This window comes from Pleurodeles waltl, chromosome 3_1, assembly GCF_031143425.1.
Source record: "Pleurodeles waltl isolate 20211129_DDA chromosome 3_1, aPleWal1.hap1.20221129, whole genome shotgun sequence".
In the NCBI taxonomy this organism is placed as follows: Eukaryota; Metazoa; Chordata; class Amphibia; order Caudata; family Salamandridae; genus Pleurodeles; species Pleurodeles waltl.
The window spans coordinates 794,359,056-794,382,960 of record NC_090440.1 but is presented as its reverse complement, the minus strand read 5'-3'; the positions used below and the strand labels follow the sequence as shown (position 1 = coordinate 794,382,960).

At 38.1% G+C, this 23,905-nt stretch overlaps 1 protein-coding gene across 7 annotated transcripts in view; it reads left to right on the top strand.

The window, feature by feature from the left end:
- SCUBE2 (signal peptide, CUB domain and EGF like domain containing 2) overlaps window positions 1–23,905 on the top strand; it is a 369,914-nt gene that overhangs the window by 217,835 nt on the left and 128,174 nt on the right. For all 7 annotated transcript variants that reach the window (XM_069223650.1, XM_069223648.1, XM_069223647.1 and 4 more), the window contains 2 exons: window positions 13,107–13,223; window positions 14,036–14,158. In XM_069223650.1, the coding sequence (XP_069079751.1) occupies window positions 13,107–13,223; window positions 14,036–14,158 (240 nt within the window). The remainder of the gene's footprint in view (window positions 1–13,106; window positions 13,224–14,035; window positions 14,159–23,905) is intronic.

Genomic DNA, 23,905 nt, shown 5'->3' with positions numbered 1-23,905 from the left:
ACAAAGTCGTAATCCCCAGGGCAGCGCTGCAAGATTAGGACCGCCACCTACTGTCAGACCACCAGTATCCCTGATCCTGGCAGAGCTCGCACCCCCCACCCCCTCCGGCTCGACCACCAGGGTTGAAATATGGCACTCGGACCGCCTCATTGACGACAGTCCAACCGCCATCCGCGAGACTGGCGGCCTAGTGACCGCCAGACCCGTAATTAGGGCCTTTATCTTCTAGCTTTTTAGCACTGCAGCAGAACTTACAGGGTAACTGGTACACAACCAAAGTGTGATCCATGTGCTCCTGTTCAAGACACTACCATCCCAAAACGCAAATTCACCTTCACTCAGTCATATATCACAACAAATTCCTAACAGCCATAATGGCTCCTGTCCTACAGTTGTTTAATCAGTATTTTTATTTAATGGGAATTTTTTTCCAAAATATTGATTTTTAAATATCAAGTTACAGAAATATCGGGAACAAATATTGTGTGAAATTCCTTTAGCCCGGCGCCCAGAGCATATTGTTTGAGGTCATGGACAACAAGTTTTCAAGTTTATTTTGTCCTTTGGCTGCAAATTGATGGTACCACAGTATGGAGCAGGAAAGGGAATTGTCTGCAGTTAGGTGATATTTTGTGTCCATATGTTAATGCTGTTTGAACTTGTATTTACGGGCCAATAATGCAAAGCCTTTGTTATTAGGGTGAACGCTCTATAAAAATGTGGTATTTTTGGACTGCACTACTGACAGTGGTTCCAGTAAAAAACTGTGTATGCATGTTTGCAGATTTTAAGAATATGAGGCTATGTATAATGCTCCCAAAATGCCCTGATTAAAGGGAGATATTTGCAGAACCTTAAAAACAAAATTTATGAGTCTTTGCTTTCAAAACACAATGTTCACAAAAAAATGTAACTAGGAGAAAAAATGGTTTGCTAAACTACTGTGAAATTTTAGGCACCATTTTTTGAAGCATCATTTAGTAAAATGTGTTGATTCTTGCTAGTATTTCCAAAAATATTCATAATGGAAATTCATAAAGAGTATGGGAAACGTGAAAAAAACAACCATTGGCAAACCCAGAAGCCAAGTCCCAACATGGCTGCCAACACTTCCTTCTTTAAGTGATGACAGCCAGTCAGATCTCAACACAAGATCGGGAGCGTACGCAGAGCTTTCGCTTCTTTTATATATAGATATAAATATTAACACAAGATCAGGAGCGTACGCAGAGCTTTCGCTTCCTTTATATATAGATATAAATATTTGGATTTTCTGTAATTTCTCTGAAACTACTGAACAGATTTACACCAAATAACAAAAAAGGCCTCATTCTGGACCAAGAGCTACCTTTCTGCCAAGCTCCACATGGAAACGTTAGTTGGGGAAAAAGCATTTTGGACCCCACCCCCCTTTTTTCCCAGCCCTCGCTTGACAGATCACCCCAAAACGTTTCAGAGAGCAGCTGATGTGACCACCAATTTTTTTTTGTTGGGAACATTTCATGAAGATTCATCAAACGGTGCCAAAGTTATTAGCAAAACAAATGCCTTTTCTATAGAAACTAGACCCTAACTATAACTACTTAGTGGCGACCGTCACTGGGTTATACATATATATTTGGTCAATTAATAATGTCCATATTAGGAGTTTTATATTTATTGTAAATTAATAAATGAATAGGGTAATTCAAATATGTTATGTGTTTGAAGTCAAGTACTTTCCCTACTGTTGCACAGACTAGAGTAAGAAGAGTACATTTGAATAAATGAGTGTTTTTTATAAAGCTCAGCTGTCATTCCAGGGAGCATCCTGGCGCTATGCTAAGAAATTACTACAGATCCAGAAATTATACCAGTGTCCTTAAATTAGTGAATGGCACAAAAAAGAGTCTGAGGCAAGAAATAACCAAGTTTGTAATTCCTTTTTAAAATTGGCTTCAGTTTCAATGAAACAGATGTTATGAGGAAGGAGGTTCAAGGCTTATGACCCTAGAAAGGACTTTCTGCCTCGAGATTTCAGACGGAAAGGGGGAGGTCTCAAACAATTCTCGGAAGATGACCTTAGGATCCGCTTGGGTAAATAGTGAACAAACCGCCCACTAAGATATTTAGGTCAGTTTTTTTTTTTTGATGATCTATAATCAAGCAGAAGTAATTTGAACAAAAACCTTTTGTGAATTGAGAGCCAGTGCAAGGTGTGAAGAGTGCCTAAAGTAGAGCTCTTAATGGGGAGTTGTAAAACCAGACTAGCTGCTGCATTTTGTACCATCTGCAGTTTATGGGTAAGATGTTTAGTGCTGCCAGCATAGAGGCTGTTACAATAACCCAGTCTTGAGAAGATAAGAGCAAACACCACTGTTTTTCTGGCCGCTAAAGGTAAGCAGTAAACCCCCACTCAAATCCCAGACCCCAAGTCCATTGTTTTCCCTACTACAGCACAGACTGGAGTGGGAGTAGTAAATAGTACCCCTCTGAAGTCTAGCACTTTCCCTATTGTTGCACAGACTGGAGTGGTAATAGTAAATTTAACCTCTCCCAAAGCTTACATGTTCACTACTGTTCATAAACTAAAGTGGGAATAGTAGTTCTATTATTCCCAGACTTCAGTACTTTTCTTAATATTGTTTGAATATATACACATGCACACACTTAAAAAACAAAGGTTACAGGGACGTTATAGCTAGGTTCTAAATGTACTCACACAAAAACATAGAAATTCAGCAGTTATAGTTATGTTTAGCCAAAGTAACTGTAACTTTCGCCCCAGCCATGCACACTTTTGTCCTCAATAGTTGTTCTGCAAATGTTACATTAATATTATGAGCAATGTTATCAAAGATGTCATAAGTGATGTCATATGTGGGGTAATTATCAGTGCATGGTCCCCAGGGTCATTGATGACTCCAGGAGGGGGCTGCACGGCCCTTTTCTTAAATTTTTTTGTTTTCGTTTGAGACTTGGCTGAGTCAGAGTCCCAAAATGGCTGCCAACACTGCTTGGTTGAAGTGTTGGCAGCTAATCAGATCTCGGTTCGAGATTGGGAGAATTTTTGACTTATTTGTGCCTATTATATTCAAATTTGGATTTACTTTAAAATCTCAAAACAGATTGATGCCAAATAGCAAAAAGAATGGTTTCTGGGCAAGAGCTACCTTTCTTCCAAATTTGGTGTAATTCCGTCCACCGGTTCTGGTTGTAGTCATGTTCAAAATCCCCATGGTAATTAACATGGGAAACACACTTTTCCTCTGCCCCAGCTGTACAGTCACCCTGAAACTTCCCAAGTAAAAGAAGACCACAGAGAAAACTTTTTTGGGATAATGTCATGAAGATTCTTCAAACTGTGCCAAAGATAAAGCCAAGTAAAAATAAGCTTTTCCTACGGAAATTAAGGGCCTCATTATGAGTTTGGTGGGCGGCGGTCTGGGACCGCCATGTTGGCAGTCCTAGTAGTACCAGCGACCAGACCGTCTCCCCCCAGCAGTATTACGAGTGGACCGCCTTGTCCATGGCGGTCTAGCTGATGGCAGTGGGTGGTGGTGACTGCAGGTGGGTAAAGGATCCCTTCTTTTTAAACGTGTCCATGCATATGTGTACATTGTGTACAAAATGTGACCATGTGCATGGACAGTCCCATTTCTGCACTCTGGGCATATAAGCCCAGTCCAGGCAATGGGGATACAATGTGACAGGTACCTATCTGCAGTAGGGGACTTTCCCCAGGGGTGACGGGGCATCTGTGAAGGTGGGGGGAACCTGGGCGAGGGGTCCACACACAGAACTGCAGGAAAAAGAAGGAAATGGGGGAGCTAGTTCCTCATTTCCCTCAATTCTGCCAGCTCTTCCACATCATGGTCGGAATGGGGGTCGTGCAACTAGTGAAGTGCACATCAGTCATACTGCCGGTGATACTTTATGGTGGCTCCTTTCCACCAACCAACAAGATGGCGGTCATCGGTGGGGTGGTAGTGCAGGCGGTCTCCCCACTGGTTACAATACTGCGTCCTGCCAGTCTCGTAATATGGCGGGCAGGACCGCCAAGACCGTGGCGGAAGGACCAGCATCGCCTACATAGTGGAGTCGGGACCTCCAAACTTGCAATGAAGCCCTAATTCCTAACTGTAACTACGTACTGGCAATCGCCAGTATTTTTATATATATATATATATATATATATATATATATATATATATATATAATCTGTGTATTTGTTTGTATCATATATATATATATATATATATATATATATATATATATATATTTACATTTTTGTAATATGTTTAGTAAATGCTCTTTTTTATGGTTTTATAGTTTTTTATATCTACTTTGATAATTGAATGTTTCACAGTTGATTTGTTATTTTTGGTATGTATATATATATATATATATATATATATATATTAGTAATTTAAAAAAAATTGTATAATGTAAAATATATATTTTTAATAATAGTGTTACATTATAGTATAGTAATAGTAATAAATAATTACATTCCTTTAGTTTACATTATATTAATGATATTAAACTATTTAAGACTTACTATTTTTAACTATATATAAATATATATATATGAAAAAATAATATTTTTCTATGCTTTTTACTAATACTAGTGTGGAATGCTTTAAAAATGTTTTTGTACTTACCAATGTAAGTAGAGGCAAACAATATTTTTGTAATCAATATTTTTGACACAATATTTTTGTTTCACAATATTGTTGGTTCCTATACTCTGTCAGTGATTCATTTAATGTACAGAAATCAAAGTTTATCACATCTATTGATTTGTCTTTATTTGTTTTCATGTCAACCCATTTGGAAACAGCTCAATTATATATGCTCTGTTTTTCTACCTATTTCATGTTAGTGGGTATCAGCTTAGAGGGATTTGATCACATGCATGTTCTATTATTATGTTTCCTTTAACAGCAGTGGAAATCAGCTTTCATAGTGGGAGGTCATTTGTAGCATCTTCTAATTTCAATGTGCACGAGAAGCAGGTGATTGTGACCCTTACTGTCGGCTCTAGAGGAGTCCTTCTTTATTTGTTTTAAAAGAGAACCAAATGGTGTAATTTCTAACACAATTTTCAAACACAAAGCTATGAATTTCACAATACATTTTGAAGAGACAATCATTAACTATTCCAGTATTCCCATTGTGTGCTAAGCAAGCCTGGCCCTCCTCACGTTTTTTTAATTTTATTTATTACCTGATCCATTTTCCCTAGAAATTGGTTAACTACAGGCAATCAAAATATTAATTTACGTTAATAAACCTAGTGTGTTCCCATTTTATAAATAAATACACATCTTCCCTCTCCTACTTTCCACTGCCTTTCATTTTCCACAGTGCGTTCCGCAAGAAAGCTCTCAAACACATAATTTTGCTGAGAATCTACTTCAGAGAGTCATGACAGAAAATTTCTGTACACAGCAGATATATTTCATAGAATAGTCAGATTTTACATGTTCAAGCAACTGAGTGACTACTCATGTTACAAAGATGGACCAGCCTCAAACACTAGGGTATATCACTTTAACAACCCCTGAAAGTAGTTATGATGTTAGTCAGAAAAGTTATTGCTGTTAAGGATGAGGTGCCTCCGTATGAGTTAAAAATGCCATCAATAAGAACTGTCCCCAGTTCGGCAATAATTAAAACTCCAGTATTACCTTTACATTTATTCTACAAATATACTAAATTTGTCTCCATATATTAACCAGTTTGTTTCAGGAAAGGTTCATGGAAGTAAATGAACTAATGTATTCTCTAATATTGGCTTGCATCATTGAAAGCACTCATTTTGCATTGAAAATACCAGTTTCACAATTTTGAATAAATATCCTACCAACCTATACAAGCTTGTCTTTGTCTGACAATACTCCTATTGTTTCCAATTTATGTTTTTTTTATTTTAGTGAACTCTATTTTGACCCCCAGATATTAGCATACTAATTTAATCTAGTGCTCACATCTGCTTCTGACTCGAATGCCTATCAAATGCGAGCCTATCCATCACCATCGTATGCCATCAATGACGATCATATGCTTTGACTGGCTACCAGAAGACATTGCACGTCATGGTTGCACGTCATGGTTTCTCTAGCATGGTAGGATGCCTAACATTATGCCAGGGATGAAAAGCAATAGGGATGCCCACAACATACCAGTGGTGGCCACTATCATGTTATGAGCTACAGTTATGCCAAAGAGGCTCCGACATATACTAAGTCTTCCAATTTGCTAATTCAAGCATTCCAGAAAAGGAGTTCTTGAATTATATCAGTACTCAAAGTTGCGTTCCAGTCCATACTTTTTCAGTTAATTAAAGATTAGTTCAAGAAATCCACCCATCACATACATGGTCCCATGCTCACTGTGCCATAGGATTCAAGCTGCACCCTTCTCATGTGGCTCAGGTAGGATGAAACCAGTTTAGGGTTGCTTCTGTTCTAGCTCAGAGGGGACCTGGCCTGGCCTGGCAGTTGGGTTTGGACTGTTCCTCTTGGACCAAGACTGATTTGCAAATGGGTGATTCTTGTCTGAGGTGGCATGGAGGGTAAAAAACAAGGACTGGATAGCAGCACATAACAATTATCCATGACTAGGATTAATTCATGCCATCCACCTATTACTTGTTGTCCTTAGGCCAAGGGAAGGGACATACATAGCAAATCTCTTCCTATTGAATTTGTTAGTTGGAAATGTGAAGCCCCTTCCTATGGTGTTTATCTCAGATTTCACAGTATAAACCCCTTTTCCCATTGTATCTGTCAGGGAGTTTACTATGTAAACCACTTTCTGATGTACTTGTCAGAGTTCACAATGTAATGCTTCCTACTATATTTGAGTTTATAATGTAAAAGCATTTTCTGTTGTATTTGTCAGACGGTTCACAATGTGAAATCCTTTCCTATTGCTGGCAGAAAGTTAACATTTTAAAATTCGGCCTATTGCGTTAGTCGCAGAATTCACGACAGAAACCTCCTTCTATGATGTTTGGCAAGGAGTGTACAAGTAAACCCCCATCTCCATTGCATTTAACAGAGAGATCACAATATCAAACCCTTTCATTTTGTATTTGAGATGTCCAGTTAGGGATGTCCTATTGCAGTTGGTAGTTACTCCGCCCCAATTGATAATGTAGGGCTTTCTCTTTTAGGATCCTCGAGCCTCCCGACCTTGGTTCATCAGACTGAAGATCATGCATTCTTTTTAGCACTTGAATCCACAGGTAATGAGGCAGAGCATCCAAGGCTGAAATAGAGAGATGATTTAATGTAGAAAATCAAAACTCAACAATGTACAAAATAACAAATTAAGCTCCAGCCAATGTTTCTTAAAAAATTAAAAGTACTGTAATCAACACTCAACCAAAATATCTTTGCAAAAAGTTGTAAAAGTGAAATTCCAATTGGAACCCTTCCTAAATGGGTCTCATTGCATCGCAGGGTACAAATCACATAAAAAATATGTAAAAAAATATTTTAAAAATCACCTAAAAATATGAGAGGAGACAACCAACCCCCAGGAATATTGTCTATTTCCCATTATCTGTGTGTTATTAGATGATAATTTGCGCAACATACTCTAAACCTAAAAAAAACAGGAATGCCCCATATAGTCCTATTGTTCCACGTAAAGCCATAAAGTAATCCTTCTAGATGTATCATGAACATAAACATGCTAATTAAGTTGACTAGTGAGAACAATCAAATGTTTTAGTAAGACCCAAAGCATATATTGACATGAACTATTTTCTGTGACCAGACCTTAAAAGGGACCTATTTATTAAACCCCTTCCTACTGCATTTATCACAGATTTTACAATGAAAAATGCCTTCCTGTTCTGGTTCAGGAGATCTCGGGGTTCCTAGTCCCAGTTGTGTCACCAGGGGTCTTTTATATTTGGTGTCCTGTGGCTTCTGAACCCCAGACACTCAAACTGTAGACAAAGTAGTGCTTGTAATGCTTGACTCTTAAGAGTAAGTAAGCTGATTTGGGGAGGTGCAGTTGACTTGATACTCAGAATGCACCATTAACACTCAATACATCTGTGTCCAGGTGTTGCTTTTTATTTAAAAAGGGTAAGTTATTTAATCTACACTCAACTAAATGCTACAATCAAAATGTCAGATATTTTCGAGATTTCATGTGGAATTACAAATTGGAGCTCCTCATTTAGAGCACAGGCCATGTATCCTAAAGAAGTATCACTGGGTGCAAATAACCCTTCAAATGTTCTCTGTCCTTATTATCTGAGTTAGCATTTGACGATTTGTGCACCAGCAGGCTCTATTGGCAAATACATGCAATGGTGCTGTGTGAGTCTACTGGAAAACATGAAGCACAATCCAAAAGTTAAAGGCTCCAAGCTTTGTCAACACAGTCACAGTATAAAATAAGAGACCTTCTGCTTGCCATGCCATTTAAAAATCAATAAAGCAAGCTGGATGGCTTTAACTTGAACTTGAACATAAACATGACCCAGTCATTCCTAGGAGACCCGTGGAACAAAGGTAACACTGATATAAATACCAATTCCTTCTGGAAACACCAAGCATTTACTGTGGTTGGGCCTGAAAAGGGAATATATGTACTAAACCCCTCACAATTCCATTTGTCAGAATTGACAATGTAAACCCCATTCCTACTGTATTTGTCAAATAGCTCAAAATGAAGTCCATTGCAATGGTTTTTTGTCATTGATCTAACAATTTTAAACTCCTTCCTACTGCACTTGTCAGAGTTCACAATGTAAAACCCCTTCCTTCTGCTTTTCTCACAATCTTCACAATGTCAAACCCCATTCCTACTTTATTAGTAACGGGGTTACATCGAGCAAAGTGTCTTCCTACTGTATTTGACCTTGGGCTTTCATTAACAATGTCTCCATCAATTATTAGCAATGGAACTACTTTTTAGTCACAGTAACACAACACTTTTTTAAACAAATGCTTGTAGAGAAGATGGTCAAAATGTGGTCGGAGCCACGACTCTGTTTCAGTACTGCTTTTTACATTCATTTTTTGATCATCACGCAAACCCTGCCAGACAGCTGTTCTGTTAAGTCAGGCTTAAATAAAAGGAAATTCCCCCTCCCCCTAACAAAAATGGGGTTAGTCAGAAGGTCTGACCAAAACCCTTGCTTATTACGGTAATCAGTGTGAATCACATTGTAAAATACTTGTCTTCAGGCTTTAACATAGTGCAGTAACGATCCACCCATAAACACCTATAGGCTTTAACATGCTTTTCGCAATACATAATTCATGCATTAAGCTTTTGTCATACTTTTTAAAATAAAACAGATCAGACCTATGGCTTCTGACATACCTACACCCAATGACCAGCATTGCTCATTGACTTGTTACCATAATCAACTCCGGCCTACCCTATTGAGCATAATCTGTACAACACAAGCACTATGTTTCAGTGGAAATACAAAACTTCGGCCCAACAAAATCCTATAGGCAAGACGACCACCATGTGGGCAGAGCTAAAGCCTTTCTCTCAGTAGTGCTTTTGTTGATGACGTTAGGTCTGGTGACAGCTATGCTGTCAAGCCAGGCCTAAGCACTACAATGTTTGATTTATTTAAACTGTAATGAGTAAATGATCCGTCCTCTGAAAGCTCGATACTTACATCTAAAATTAATTTACCATTTATTTATTTTGCTCTGTCTATATCTGAGTATAAGAACATTTAATTTGATTGTTAGGACCTTGCCTTGTGTATTTTGGTAGAGTTTCTGTAGAGTCATGCCTTTGGAGGACAATTTCCTTAGTTTATTTTCAGTGGCAATAGGAATGATCCATCTACCAGAAATCCATGATGAGCCTCAAAATAAGTCCTCCTAAATCATGAAAACAGAATGCAGTAATGATCTTCCCCCTGTGGTGCATATGCTCAATTTGTATTTTTTTGCATTATTGTAAATAGATCACTTTTCTTTTGAATTTCTTCACTTTGATTTGAATGATAAAAAGAATGATCATCTCATACACCATCTACATTGTGAACCACAATAGCAATTTTCTTGGATTCTTTATTTGAAGTTTAATTCAACAATTCACTTTGTGGATGCAGACATATTTCACAATTGCGACATTGCGAGCGCATGCATGTACAAATTGCATACAATTTAGTGCATCACTCTTAATATGTAATTTGTATTTATTACATCAGACATGCATAAATAGCAATATTATCAATGTACTTTATGGCTGGCAATATTCAGATCAGATTGTGCTATGATATGATGGTCTCATTTGGGTTTTCTCTTTATGCATTCTATTTGTCTAAGACGAATCCTATTGACTTATACTAATGTTTTCAAGCAGATATGTGTGTCTAATTTGCCAATACGAAAGGCACAACCATGGCCATACTGGAATAGAAGTATCTTTATGAGATATTTATGATAGAATTCTCTCTAGGTAAGGTTGGTATGTTTTTGTATGAACATTTCTGCTCAGGTAGCCACTGGCTGCTTAAATAGCATATGCCGATACCTTATCTGTGATCCAAGTATTGATTCCACCCATTGCCTTTTTTTCTGCTGCACCTACATCTCAAAATATATTTTGGTATTTTGCAAGGAATCTGTAACTCAAAGTGTGGCATGATCTGAAATTAACTGGATGCCCACAGTAATCATTCTACCCATCTGTAAAGGGCCACAATGCCATGTCAGGAGAAGTAGCCATTACATACATACTAATACAATATAAATCAAGTTTCCTTTCAGTTGAACATCTTCCTTACAAATTGTTTGTGTTAAATTTGGATTCTTGGTATGCACCTCAATTCTATTGTACATATCAAAATATACATTCAGTGAATTAGTAACCTCTCCCTTTGACCGACCTTACTTTCTGCATCAATGTGAACTTTGTGTCAATGTGCTGTAGCTGTACATTTACTAATTTTAGTGGTTATTCGGTGTTGTTGGTTTCTGAAATCATTTCAGGTTGTTGAATTGCCAGTGGTATGCCCTTATCATGCTTACACCACATTACTGGGGTAATTAGCCCATTCCTAGCCCTAGCAGAAGCAGTGCCAGATATTGGCATTTCAGTAAGGAAGCACACCTTATTTTATTTCAGATAATCTTTTTACATGTTTTTTATTTTTAGATTAATAGTTTACTTATGCAGTGCAGTTGTAAAATACTTCATCCTTAACGTATTGAATGTTAAATTAGGTCTCTCCCATTCAACATTTGATCTAACGGTTCAGGTGCTGAGTCGAATTGTATAGCTTCTCATTCTCTTTTAACCATTCCTAATGACATTATTGATTTTTTTTAAATTCTTTGTCTGCCTAGTGAGGTTTACCTTTTGTCTTTCTGATGCCTTTAATTGAATCTCTGGTTTGAATTGCATACTAGAATATTTAAAAGAGCTGAGGTTACATTTTCCATTTCTTTGTATAGTATGGCTTGAGTCAAGTGTTTTTTATTGTCTTAAACTCTATTTGCATAATGGAAACAATACAAAAACATTACATGTTTGCTGTATGTGCTCTAAGCATATCTAACACTTACCCTGCATGCTATTTCAAATCATATTTTGTAAAAGCCTTCCTAAAAAGTGTATTTGCCGACTACCAGTTTCAAACTGGGTATGTGGGCTCTGAGCACGAAGACATCCTTTCAGAAGTCTGGGATTCATCTTTTGGGTACACGTTCAAATCATGGCAGAGCCATTCACCTCCTTGAGGTCGATAAAGTTATTACAACTGAGATGGTTATCCATTATTTATTTAGTTTATAGATAGCCCAAGGTGTGAATGAGCCTTTTACTAATATTCATCTTATGGAATTTTATGTTAATTTTCAAAGGAGGTACTTATGATCACACATAGAAACAAATTAACATTAAGCTGTTTTTGGGGAGACCATAGTGTGTTCAGCAACAAAATCTCAGTCAAGAGACATTGCTCACATCAAAACATCTCATATGTTTTAAAGAGACTGAATTTCACCCACACAACGTTACAAAGAATACAAATAAAAAAGATAAGAGTTTGCACACTTAGTGAAATGTCTTCAGGAGGATATTTGCTTTCACTTTGTACTGCTTGTGCAGCAGCTGCACCTGACTTGGTCAAATAATTTAAATGCACAAATTAAGTAAATGGCTTGTAATGTCATGTACATTTGTATGGTGCACCTTATCACCCGTGAGGGCATCCAAGCTTGTTGAAGTGTTGTGTGGCTAGTGAGAAAGCCAGTGGCTGTAGGAGTGTCAGAAAGGTTGCTTTTTTGATGTAATGTGCTTGCAGTAGTATAATCTTGTCTAGTGAATACCTTTGATCAGTTGGTCAGTATATTCTGTAACTGATGAGACAGACAGCAATGTAAACTACTGATGGAAGAATGACAGTTTGTGAGGGAAAAACAGGTAATATTGGTCTGACCAACACTGAATGAGGGATTTGGAAAATGGCAATGCAACAAATTGGGGTGTGGGCGAACAGAACTTGGCACAGAAGGTCACCCATAAAGGATAGCAAGTAGAGGGCCAGATTAGCAGGATATGAATTTGACTGGATCCTAAGTTTCAAAGTGGGACAAAGCAGGAGTAAATCAGAGACTCCGCAACAGTCATGAACAGAAGCTGGTGAGAACGTTATCACCTGCACAGTATCCAGGTTGTGGATAGCTGCACAACCGTTGCAAAGAGGTAAGCCGTTCCTTTTGATGGTGTCTTCTCTAGATACTTTAGAGTCTTTTCTGATCCAATCTCTCCAGGTCCACACAGTGGAGAAATGATCAACTCTCAAAGCATAACTGAGATATCTAAATTTGTATGCACGTTATTCTTAGAATGAGTCCAGTGATCCCACACTTGGAACGCACAATTTTGCTGGACAAGACGCAAACTCCAGAATGTCACCTTTGATTCCAATGCAATCTTATTTCTGAGGCAATTGCAATGGAGGTTTACTAGACCTTCATAAGAGGCATTCATTCATTTATCACTGTTGGATTTGTTTGTCTGTCCTTTCTAGTAACCTGTAAATCTGTATCTGTAAATGCAGTAAACCTGGTGTCTATTTTGTAATCATTCTAAAAATAATTGTTTTTCTCTGGTTTCAGAAACTTGTGCAGTTAACAATGGTGGTTGTGACCGTACATGTAAAGATACATCAACTGGTGTCCATTGCAGCTGCCCCGTTGGATTTACACTGCAGTTTGATGGAAAATCATGCAAAGGTGAAGATCTTATGTCTTCTATAAGCATATGTTATACAGATACACTCAAAAACTTCAAAGTAATAATATCTTCCAACCTATGGTTACGAGGGTCCTTCTCACTGCCAACTATAAATGAAGGTGTCTCAATGATGTCTCAGTATCTGTCATATCAAAGTTTCACTAAATGTTTAATTATCTACATGCATATATAATATACATTGAACTGAATATGAATCCTAGTAAGAAAAATGTAGATTTGAACTAATAAACATTTCCTACTTTGTCCCTTAGAAAATGGGATTCAATAGGGTCATGCATTTAATGGTCATCCCAGGCCAGATATGTTTGATTTTCAGTTAAATCATCTTATCACTACTCTAGATATCTATAATTAATGTGTCATATTCTAGTGTTTCACATGAAATAGGAATGTGTCTGATAATAAAGCATATCTTAGTTATTCTAATACACACTGTATTAACAACACGTAACTAATATTGCAGGTGCTGTAAAAAAGAGTTGTTGTTGAAACATTATATAGTCTTTAGGAGTCCTATTATAAGCAATGCAGTCCATCCTTTTTGAATGCTTTCTCACATTTGCTGTGTACAGTCAACCCAGTCTTTCAAGGAAATTAGTTGTTAAAATGTTGATCATATGCTGTCATGATCTAGCAAAAGAAGAGAGTGCAGGAGTTATGGACTCAATTTTGCAGAAAGAGAAAAATACACTATTTGAGTATATTTGCATGTTAATTGGATAGGAACACAACCATGATTCAGAATTAAAATACGAAAATCTATTTTTTAAAACATCCAATTATTTTCTAGATATTGATGAGTGTCAAAGCTACAATGGAGGATGTGATCATTTCTGTAGAAATACAGTTGGTAGCTTTGATTGCAGCTGCAAAAACGGATTTAAATTATTAACAGATGAAAAATCGTGTCAAGGTACAGTATATTTAAAATGATACAAAACAGTGTAAGTTATATTAAATTATCTTGTTTCAGGATAAATTTAGATCAAACAATCAGAATTTAATTTGTCAGTTGTTTTTGTGTCCAGTATAAGTTACTACGTATTAGATGGATCATTATTAGTGAACTTTCACAAACATTATCAGTGGCCGGAGCCGACCCCCATTCTACCTTACACCTTAACATGGTTACAATGAATAGATATGACTGATCCCATGACCACAGAAATGTATGCAATGAAATCCTATAATTTTAAAGAAGATAAAGTAAATGTCTATGTTTAGGTCTGGCTTGGTAGTGTAGCTGTCTGTGATACTTTTTGTGACCAATTTTTTAAAAGACAGTGGTCTTTGGATCTGTCCAGAGGAGTATTTCTCTCCCGCAACATACGCTTTTGACTGTTGAGTGTATTGTTCCACCTTCTATTGAGCACTTACATTGCAATGCATATGGGGCTATTTTATGTCTCATAACTATTCTGAATCGTCACTAATTAAATTGTGGATACATTATAAACAGAAAACAGTAATTTTCTTTGCTTTTTGTTTTTTCACAGTACAGACTCTCGTTAAACTTTCCGTCAAAACTCGAAAGCAAGCCCCATTAATTGGATTTGTCAATGCTTGTTTTGGGGTTGCTGTCTGAGATTGTGTCACAGGTGCCATTGTGTAAATTCCCTGGATACTTTAATGAAAGACACAGCTGTAACATACAGTTCTGTTAATATGTCCTCATCAAAGTGAAGAGAAAGGAATCTGTCAAATCGAGAGATTGTAGATGCACTAGACCTTAAGTAGATTGAGAAACTTAATTTGCAAAATTAGCAAATAATTGTTTAGCCTAGGAATAAATCTGTAGTAATATAAATTATTCACTTCGAAGCACATTAGTACGTTACACAATTTATTGTGTAGAAATAAACTATTTACATAGGGAGAAAAATAATAATCCCACTTGGATTGGCAATCTTTGGGAAAAGTGAATGCACAGTAAATAACATAGACGCCTATGATGTGTCTGGTTTGACAGAGAACTCTAGATTAGAGATGTACATTCACAACCTGATGAAAGAATTAGCCGGGCAGTGAATATTTGTTGATGTATGTGAATATTGTAGATGTATGTGAAATTCAGCACCAATAGTGAACTTTACAGGCTCCTAAGGAGGAATCCATTTATCCTGAGATGTGGGTGGAGAGCGAAACTCAAAGATCTGAGAAACTTGTCCATTAAGCTTAGCGTGATGTAGGTTTCTATATACATTTGTTTAAACATTTAGAAACTAATTTATTTTTATTTCTGTTTTAAATCATGGTATACACATATGAAAACTGGAGTGATCTTGGTGTAAGGTGTACTTTTGGAGATTTTAATTGTAAGAGGAACTAGACAGATGATTACCAGGAGGCCTGGGAATAGGTGTTTCCAGTATACAAGTTTGTAATCTATCTCTGCAACAAGTGACAACATTCTGTTAAATGTGCTCTACCGAAGGCAGTTTCTCAGAAACTCTGAGAACGTTAAAAGATGTGTGCTAATAACAATCTCAAAAAGGTAATAAACCTCATTTTCAGGCCTTTGTGCAGGACAAGAGGTTGTTCGCATGAAGCAACAAATATGTATGACAAATAAAAGAAACTTACCTGTTATACAAAGTTTGAAGTAAATACGTTATTGAAATAAGAATTACAGGGCAGTGACAAACAAAAATAATCTTGACACTCTAGGCCTCCCTCCAAATAAAAAAGATCCTGCTGGTACTCAAAACGTTCTGTTCCGTTTATATAACTTTTTATTAACACAGGTCCTAGCTAGCAGAAATCTAAGTATTGTAAAGACAGATTCAGATTTTTTTAGTCAGTTTATTCAAATTATTCAGCAGTTGCAATAATATAGGTCTGTTCTTTGTGTCTGGTTGCTTTTCTGGCTCTTTAACTTGTACATTTGTTTGTCCAGAGGACTTCACTTCTACTGAGGATATGGCATTTAAAAAAATTATATTACATGCATTGTTTACACTCTAAATTATTTGTTTACAACAATCATGCCACTTGCAAATCGTTTGCATGGCCAATAGCTATCATTGGTTCTGTTAGAGGGCATTTAAAAATAACACCTTAACTCAATGCTGGAATTCTTGGTGTTGCTTGCTGGTGCTATGCTCAGATCCAGCACAGGTGATGTAATGCTCATTAACCAGAGCTGTTCTAGTCAGAATCTCATGCTGCAACAAAAAAAAAAAAAAACACAAAGTTAACCGGTGTTTGCTGTCTTCATTGAGCAGCAAAGCAATTTGAGAAAGTCTTGTGCTAAGCGCTGACTGACTGATGCTACCTCTAAAGCCATAGAACGAACTGGACACGTAGACTGTGTATTGCTACTTGCACACAAGTGTTACTGCAAATGAAGCTGGCTGGCCACTTACTGGTTGTTGTACCTTCCTGAATAGACCTTAATTTCAGAAGACTACACAAAGGGTTCTTGTCACCATTTCACCGACCCTTATGTAAATCTGGAGGCCTCCCTATTGCTCAAGGGATAGGCCCATCAAGCTGCTTTGGCTTACTTTTACCATTGCAGCAGTCTAAAAGGGACCACAAACATCTTTGGGAGAATTGTCTGAATGACTCTGCACTTGTCCAATATTTTCTCTTTCTTGCCAAGGGCTTAACACATCAGTTATCACACTACAGTCCAAAGCTGTTGTGCAGGATTTTAGAATTCTCACCATTCTCAAACCTGAAAAGGGAAAGTTTAGACATCCTATGATGGATTAGTAGGAAGCCTGAAAGCAATATTTTCAAAAGGCAGTTATTGTCCATGACCACGCCTCCTCTTACTTTGTTATTCACAGTCATGCTGTCATTCAAGTCAATCAAATTCTAATGCAAGCTGGGACATGTGTAGTGATAGCTACCAGAAGGCCACCCACCTTCCCTACAACATAGCAAATATTAACATGAACAACATATTTCCTGCCATGGTATGGGTAACTGCTTCATACTGGAAACATTAATCTACCTTGCCACCACCAAACCACTAACACAGGTGGATTGTGCCTTTGATTGAGACAGTAATTAAAACAGCCATGGCAGTAGTTTGTTTAGTGTGCCATATGGACTGTGCCATGAAATGAAGGGCAATGCAAAGGCTTTTTTGTGTTGGGGAAGTATTTTAGATGTCAAAAGGCCACTGGCAGGGAACATGCAGGCTTTTACTGTGACTACATCAGACCAGTGTGTCAGCCTGCTATAAGGTAAACTCTTACTACTTATTTTTTTTTATTTATTTATTGGGAAAGTATCAAACAATTCTTCAATATATTGCAAAATCAGAGTAGAACACACATGGATAAGATAACATAATAAATAAAGCTGGTTATGTTTGTCATACTTAAAATACAATTATCATGCAAAACACACTAGTCATTATGAGTTAAAAATAGAGATAATTATGAATATGCAGTATTACTTTAGATGTGATATTGGAGAAACCCTCTCTATCTGACTCCTTCATTCTTTTCACCATACTCCAACTTGAATAATTGGTTTTAATCATTGGTTTTAGCAGTCAGTTCTAGTCCACAGAAAAAATACAAATTCCCACCACCATGCTAGATGATTGAGGGCCTCCTTCTGGAGACACACATGTGCGATCACAATCCTAGCCATCGATATAGCAAAAAAGTCAACCCCAGTTAGAAGAGGATGGAATACTGTGTGAGTGACCCAGCATGATAGTTTTAGGTTGTGACTGGGCATAGATTGGGTTTGAGCCAATACGGAATTATAACTCAACAGGTTGCAAAGATTGGTGTTGTCTCTGGTAAAGATTTTTGGCAAACGAAGTCTCTCTAAGACCCCCATTTGTACAGTTTGTATGGTGTGCTATATAAATCATAAGAGATTTTAAATAAATGGGTTTTAAGCCAGAAGACATGGAGGATGGTCTGTGCCAGTTGATCATTCCACATTATTTTGGTATATAAGACTTGAATATCAAGATTACATAACTGATTACTGGCCACTTCGTTAAGTTTGTTTTAGGTGTCTCTCTGGTTCACCAAAATTTGATAGAAAATATTAATAGAACCACAACCTGGTATCTTAACAAAACTAGGCCAGGTTGCTCTATTTGGATGAGAGATGTAAAGAAAATCTCTTCACTGTAAGTAATGAAAGACTTTGGTCTTAGGAATCCCCTATTTATTACTTAGCACCTGAAATGTCTGAATTATTTCATCTTTGTAGAACTGAGTGAGGGTTGAGCATTGAAATCTGCGCCAGCAACCTAAATAGCTATTGTGGCAATAAGACGTCAGGTTGGGGTTGAACTCAAGGGATGTATATTGATGAAGCCTTGGTATGTGGTATGTGGCTCATGGAACAAATAACCTTCCAAATCTTATGATAGATAAGAATAGTTTTAAACTGTGTGTTTGAAATAAGCAGTGTTGATCAAGCCTTTATCAAGTAAAATAACTTGAGAGAAAAACCTGGCAGTCTAGAAAGAGCCTGGCCAGGTCCCATTTGCGTTGACCGACCACTGCTGTGAGTCTAAAAATAATGAGGAAATATAATAAAACCAGAGTGACAGAAGTGCAACGCACCCCTCGCTACAGGGAAGCTGTAAGTGGCACTTAGATTTTATTTAGATTGCCAGTTAAATCTCTGCCAACCAGTTTCAACCTTTTTTTAAAAAAAAAAAGCTCTTGCAAAGAAATGAAAGAAAGGACCTAAGCAGGCCCTAAACAGGCAAACAAGGCAAGATGACCGTTCTGATAACGTTAAATCTGTCTATTAGGCCCAAATGAAGTCTACCTGCCTTCTGAATGTGAAAAGAGAATCCAAGTATAGAGTGTCATAGTTGAGAGAGACGACCATTTCCTTGTTAAAGGAGATATAAACCGGTGTATGTGACTGATACAACATACCAAACATCTGGAATGTCTGGGAAGACGCTTGCTAAGATCTCTGTCTTCTCAACATTTACTTTATATCCCAAAACTTGCCTGAATTTCAGATCTGCATTTTTAGTTTCCAGGAGTGCTTTAGTTGGAGAGGATGCTAGGATTTCTATATCATGCAACTGTGTGTCAGAATTAATGCTGATGATTTTAGCACTTTAATGAACGGGTCTATATAAAGAGCAAATAACTGTGGGGAAAGGGACCAACTCTGCCTTGTTCCATAACCTGTATAGCTTCAGAGAAGCCTCCATTACAAACAATCCTAGCAGTGAGGGACGAATAGAGCACCTTGGTCCATGTTATAAAACATGAACCAAAATCCATTATTAGCACCATAGACCATACGTATTGCCAGGAGATCATGTCAAATCTCCTTTCAGCATCAAATAGGATCATCCAGTCGGGCCTTTTCTGTTCACATGCAACCACAAGAGCAAATACAGCTAAATTAATGAGAGATATGGTGTAGCTTGAGGTTATAAATCCATGCTGCATTAGGTCAGCTTATGAAATAATAACCATAGCTAATCAGTTAGGTAATATACCGGTATAGATTTTTAAATCACAGTTTATTAAAGAAATGGGCTGGTATGAACCAAAGTTGAGAAGGTCCTTATCTTTCTTTAGAAATGCTGCAGTATAAGTTCGCCGCGCCCGGAGGATGGTACAGACCTCAAGAAAATAGGGGAACTGATGAGTTCAAGCAAAAGTGGAGTAATTAATTTTGAAAACCTTCTGTAGAATTTACCAGGAATGGAATTAGAAAGTGATGCCTTTCCAGCTGCTAGTTGAGAAATAGCTGTTTTTTTTCATCTTGCCCTCTGTGATTGGTAGATCCAACAATTCCTGCTGCTGTGCTGTCAGATGGTTATGGCTGTCTGTGCTAAGATAACTGTCAGCTATATCTTGTGAAACAATGCAGTCATCATAAAGAGTAGAATAGAAATGATGAAAAGTAGATAGGATGTCAGAGCGTCCTATTACAGTATTTCCTGTGGCATCTCTTTTGTCTGATATCATGCTGTTGTTGTTTTTAGATGACCATCTCCTCGTGATTTTTTAAACAAGACAACCATTTTGTTTGGTACATTAACCTAGCCCTATCCCAAATCTTTTTTTTAGTTGCATTTGCAGCGAGGCCTTAATATTTCAAGTAACCTTTCTGGAGGGTAATGCTTCTGGCTGCTTAAGGAGTATTCAGCTTCCAGTTGAAGAAGTTTGTTCCACATCTATGCCTCAGCCACTTGGTCTGCCTTACACTTTAGTGTAGCGTAGCTCCAGTCTGACTGTGAACAAAATCTTTTAAGGTGTCCCAAACAGTTGCTGGTTTTATGGTACCGCTATTAAAACTGATAAATAAACTTATGCTTGGGCCCATGAAGCTAACATAAGCAGAATCGTTCAACAGTTTAAGATTGTAGGTCCATCGACGTAGAACCGCTGCTGTTCGAAAATGATTTGCCTTATTATACAGTGGCAAGGCTTCGTGGTTAGACACAATCTGTAGATTTGCTTTAATAACGAAGACAGAATACTATGACTTGCAAACAGCATATTAATACAAGAAGAAGTCTTATGGGGAACAGAGTCAAAAATGAACCCATGTTCCTGTCCCTGTTATGACAAACATCAGTCAAAGTATATGTCTTGAGAATTTGATTTCATGGCTGCGCTTGATTTCCGTTTGTAATACTGAGTGGAGCCATTAAGAGCTGTTGAGTCCAGACCGGGCTGCATGGTCAGATTAATGTGTCCACCACATACTTCACTCAATAAGAAAAAAGGTAAATATTGTTGGATCATCTGTGTTAGGTGCATAAATAATGCAAACTGTCAGTTGTAAGCCACCATTTCCTACATGGGCAATCAAAAATCTCCCAGATTTATCAAACTTGACCTAATAACTGACCCATTCCTTACCCAGATAAAGTAATGCCACTCTTGCGTTGGAACGCCAATCCCTGTTGATACTAGTGTATTATACCTGAGGATGCTTAACTTATGAGAGTTTCCTGCACACACAAAAGATGAGGGCTCAATGTACTTAGTTCCTCGTGTTATGTTGAATCTTAGCTGCCAACCTCATACTATGGATGTTCCGGCTATGTATGTGCACAACCTGATTATCATGGTAAGGAGTACTAACCATTAGAAATCAACATTTTCCTATGTATGACAGTTAAAATTAACTTGTTTGAAACTTCAATTTTTTACCTATTTTACCACTACACCCTCCATTGGATTGCTTGATATTAGTGAAAAATGCTACTTTTGAAGACACCACATCATCCCTCATGTCCCTGACCTATTTCTCGGACACAACCTGATTGCCTGACATACCACAACCCCTCACCAAACTCACCCACTTCCTGTCCCATTTTCCAGAAGGAAAGTAGGACTTGTCTTCCTTGAGGGAAACCCTTGCCATCACTTGTGCTAAGATTGTGCTAAGGCTGACGGTGCCTGCCCTAAGGACAAAACTATACCCTTTATGACTTATTTGACGAAATCCAAACAGTTATACGGTAGAGAAATAGAAGAAAAGGAAAAAATAGAATTAAGAGGGCCAAAAGGAGTGAATGAGAACTTTCTGGATAATCAGGCATGATCTTTCTCTACGATTTGCCAGTCTATAACTGCCAAATATATCCACTGTCCACAACTAGAAAGAAAGCAAGGACCCGGAAAGCATGAGAGCATGAAATTAGTGAGAAATCATTTGGTATTAGTCTCCCCATACTGCTTTAGCAAATTCTGTGCTTTAGCCAGGTCCTGGCAGTATACTGTTTGATCCTGGTAACAAATCTTCAAGTTAGCAGACTCCAATAAGGAGACAGTAACTCTAAGTTTTTTAAAAGGAGATCATTTTCCAGAGTCACCATCTATTTTTTACTGTATCATGACTCAAGTCAGACCTGGAGATTTAGCTCTGCAAGCTTTGCTAGGTTTACGGGGGGTGCCAGTGAAAAATAAGCTGCAGAAAGATAAAATTCCCATATAGATCAAGATGGCACAGGAATACTGTGCTGCTCTACTCTTGCTATGCTTTCGCAAGAGAAATCAGTGAGCTCACTGTATCTGACAATCTAAGAAGATAGTAGCTCCTTGTCATTCAAGTGGGTGTGTAGTATTTCGTAATCTTGGGCATCTTTCGCAGTACCACCTGCGTTTTAAAATGAGAAGTTTTTAGGGCCGACGAGTCCTTTTTTTATTACTCCCTATGAAGTTGGAGCAGATCGTAGATTGAAGATAAAGAAGGAAAACCTGTTAACCCAGGCTGTGATACTTTTCCTGCCTGAATAGACTGCTCTAGTTTGTCAGCAATAAGGGGGTCTGAAGACCGGTCCGGAGGAGAATCGTTACCACTAGTATCCAAGGCTGACTGAGGCATTAGAGATCGTGCCTCTGAATGAAGTTTGTTGGTGGGGTTCACCTCTAGCCCCTCAGGATCTACATCCTTGTTGGCACCACCCGTGGCCCCACTGTTTTGAGGACCATCCGAGGGATCTATTTCCAGTCTGCGTTCATCTACTCTTATAGGACTATTGGGGGCTTACCCTCTGATAGCTACTCGATATAACAATTTAGTCTCAAGCCCTACATCATGCTTGCAGTCTGAACCATAAGTGACCATGTTACCAAACTCAGAGAAATTGGATAAGGAGAAAAAAGCCTCCTCAGCTTCCTGAGTCTCATGAGCCTCATTGTTTCTGATAAGTCACTGGGCATAATTGTATGGGTGAAGCCTCAGTCTGAGTTTCAGTCGTGCAGTTTTCACTCATTGTAGAACTGCTTCTCCTTGTTGTCGAGTGCAGAAGTAGGCATCAGTGTGTTCCCCCCCTAATATTTGTGTTTGGGTTGGGTCCCAAGCCCCTGCTGAAATAGCTGTAATAGAACCAACCAATGAGTTTATGTTAACCAAAGACTTTGCACTCTTGGGGCTGAAACGCCCCCCCCCCCCCAAAAAAAAAACTTCCACTATTGTCTTTTGCAAAGATGTCAGCAGGGGACTATTTTGCAAAGAAGCTGGAGACCCATTTGATTGAACGCCTCCCTATGGTGGTGTTGACTCTGGTGGAACTCTGGCCAGCCCGGACCCTGCTCTGAGATCCTTGTTGGCAATCAAATGCTCTTGCCATCCATGGCATGGGCACGCTTTCTACTTAGATGTTTAAATAAGCATTTACAATGCAATGGGTCTCACATTTGCTTGAGTTAGAGCTATTAGCATTATAAATTCCTAATCGGACTTTTCTTGCCACATAAACTGAGAATGAAAAGTAAAACAGTTTCACATATGCGAGCCGACGATCGCCATGAGCGTGAAGGATACACAGAAAAGGAAACAGAAGTTCGTTCGCAGTGAAATGTATTGGCAAAAGTGCAATTATCCATCTAACTGGCAAAAGTAGAATTATCCATGTAAATAGCAAAAGTAGAATTATCCGTGTAACAGGGTCAATGTCAGGCAAAGAGCTCAACTACTGACCAGCGAGATCGTGCTGCATAGGAAATAAAAAGAAAAGGTAGTGCAGAAGCCATTCGGAAAACACTGAGCTTCTTATGTTTTCGGTAGTTTACCAGTGCTGTAGAGGAGAGCTAAACAACAGAAAAGGCATCACGTATGCATGCTTTTCACTAATAAAATCAAGAGAATTTTAAAAGGCAAGCCCACGAACCAACGAAAGTGATGGGCGTGACATGGGTGTGGTTAAAAGCCCACAGAGAGATTACAACAGGGGTCAGAGCTC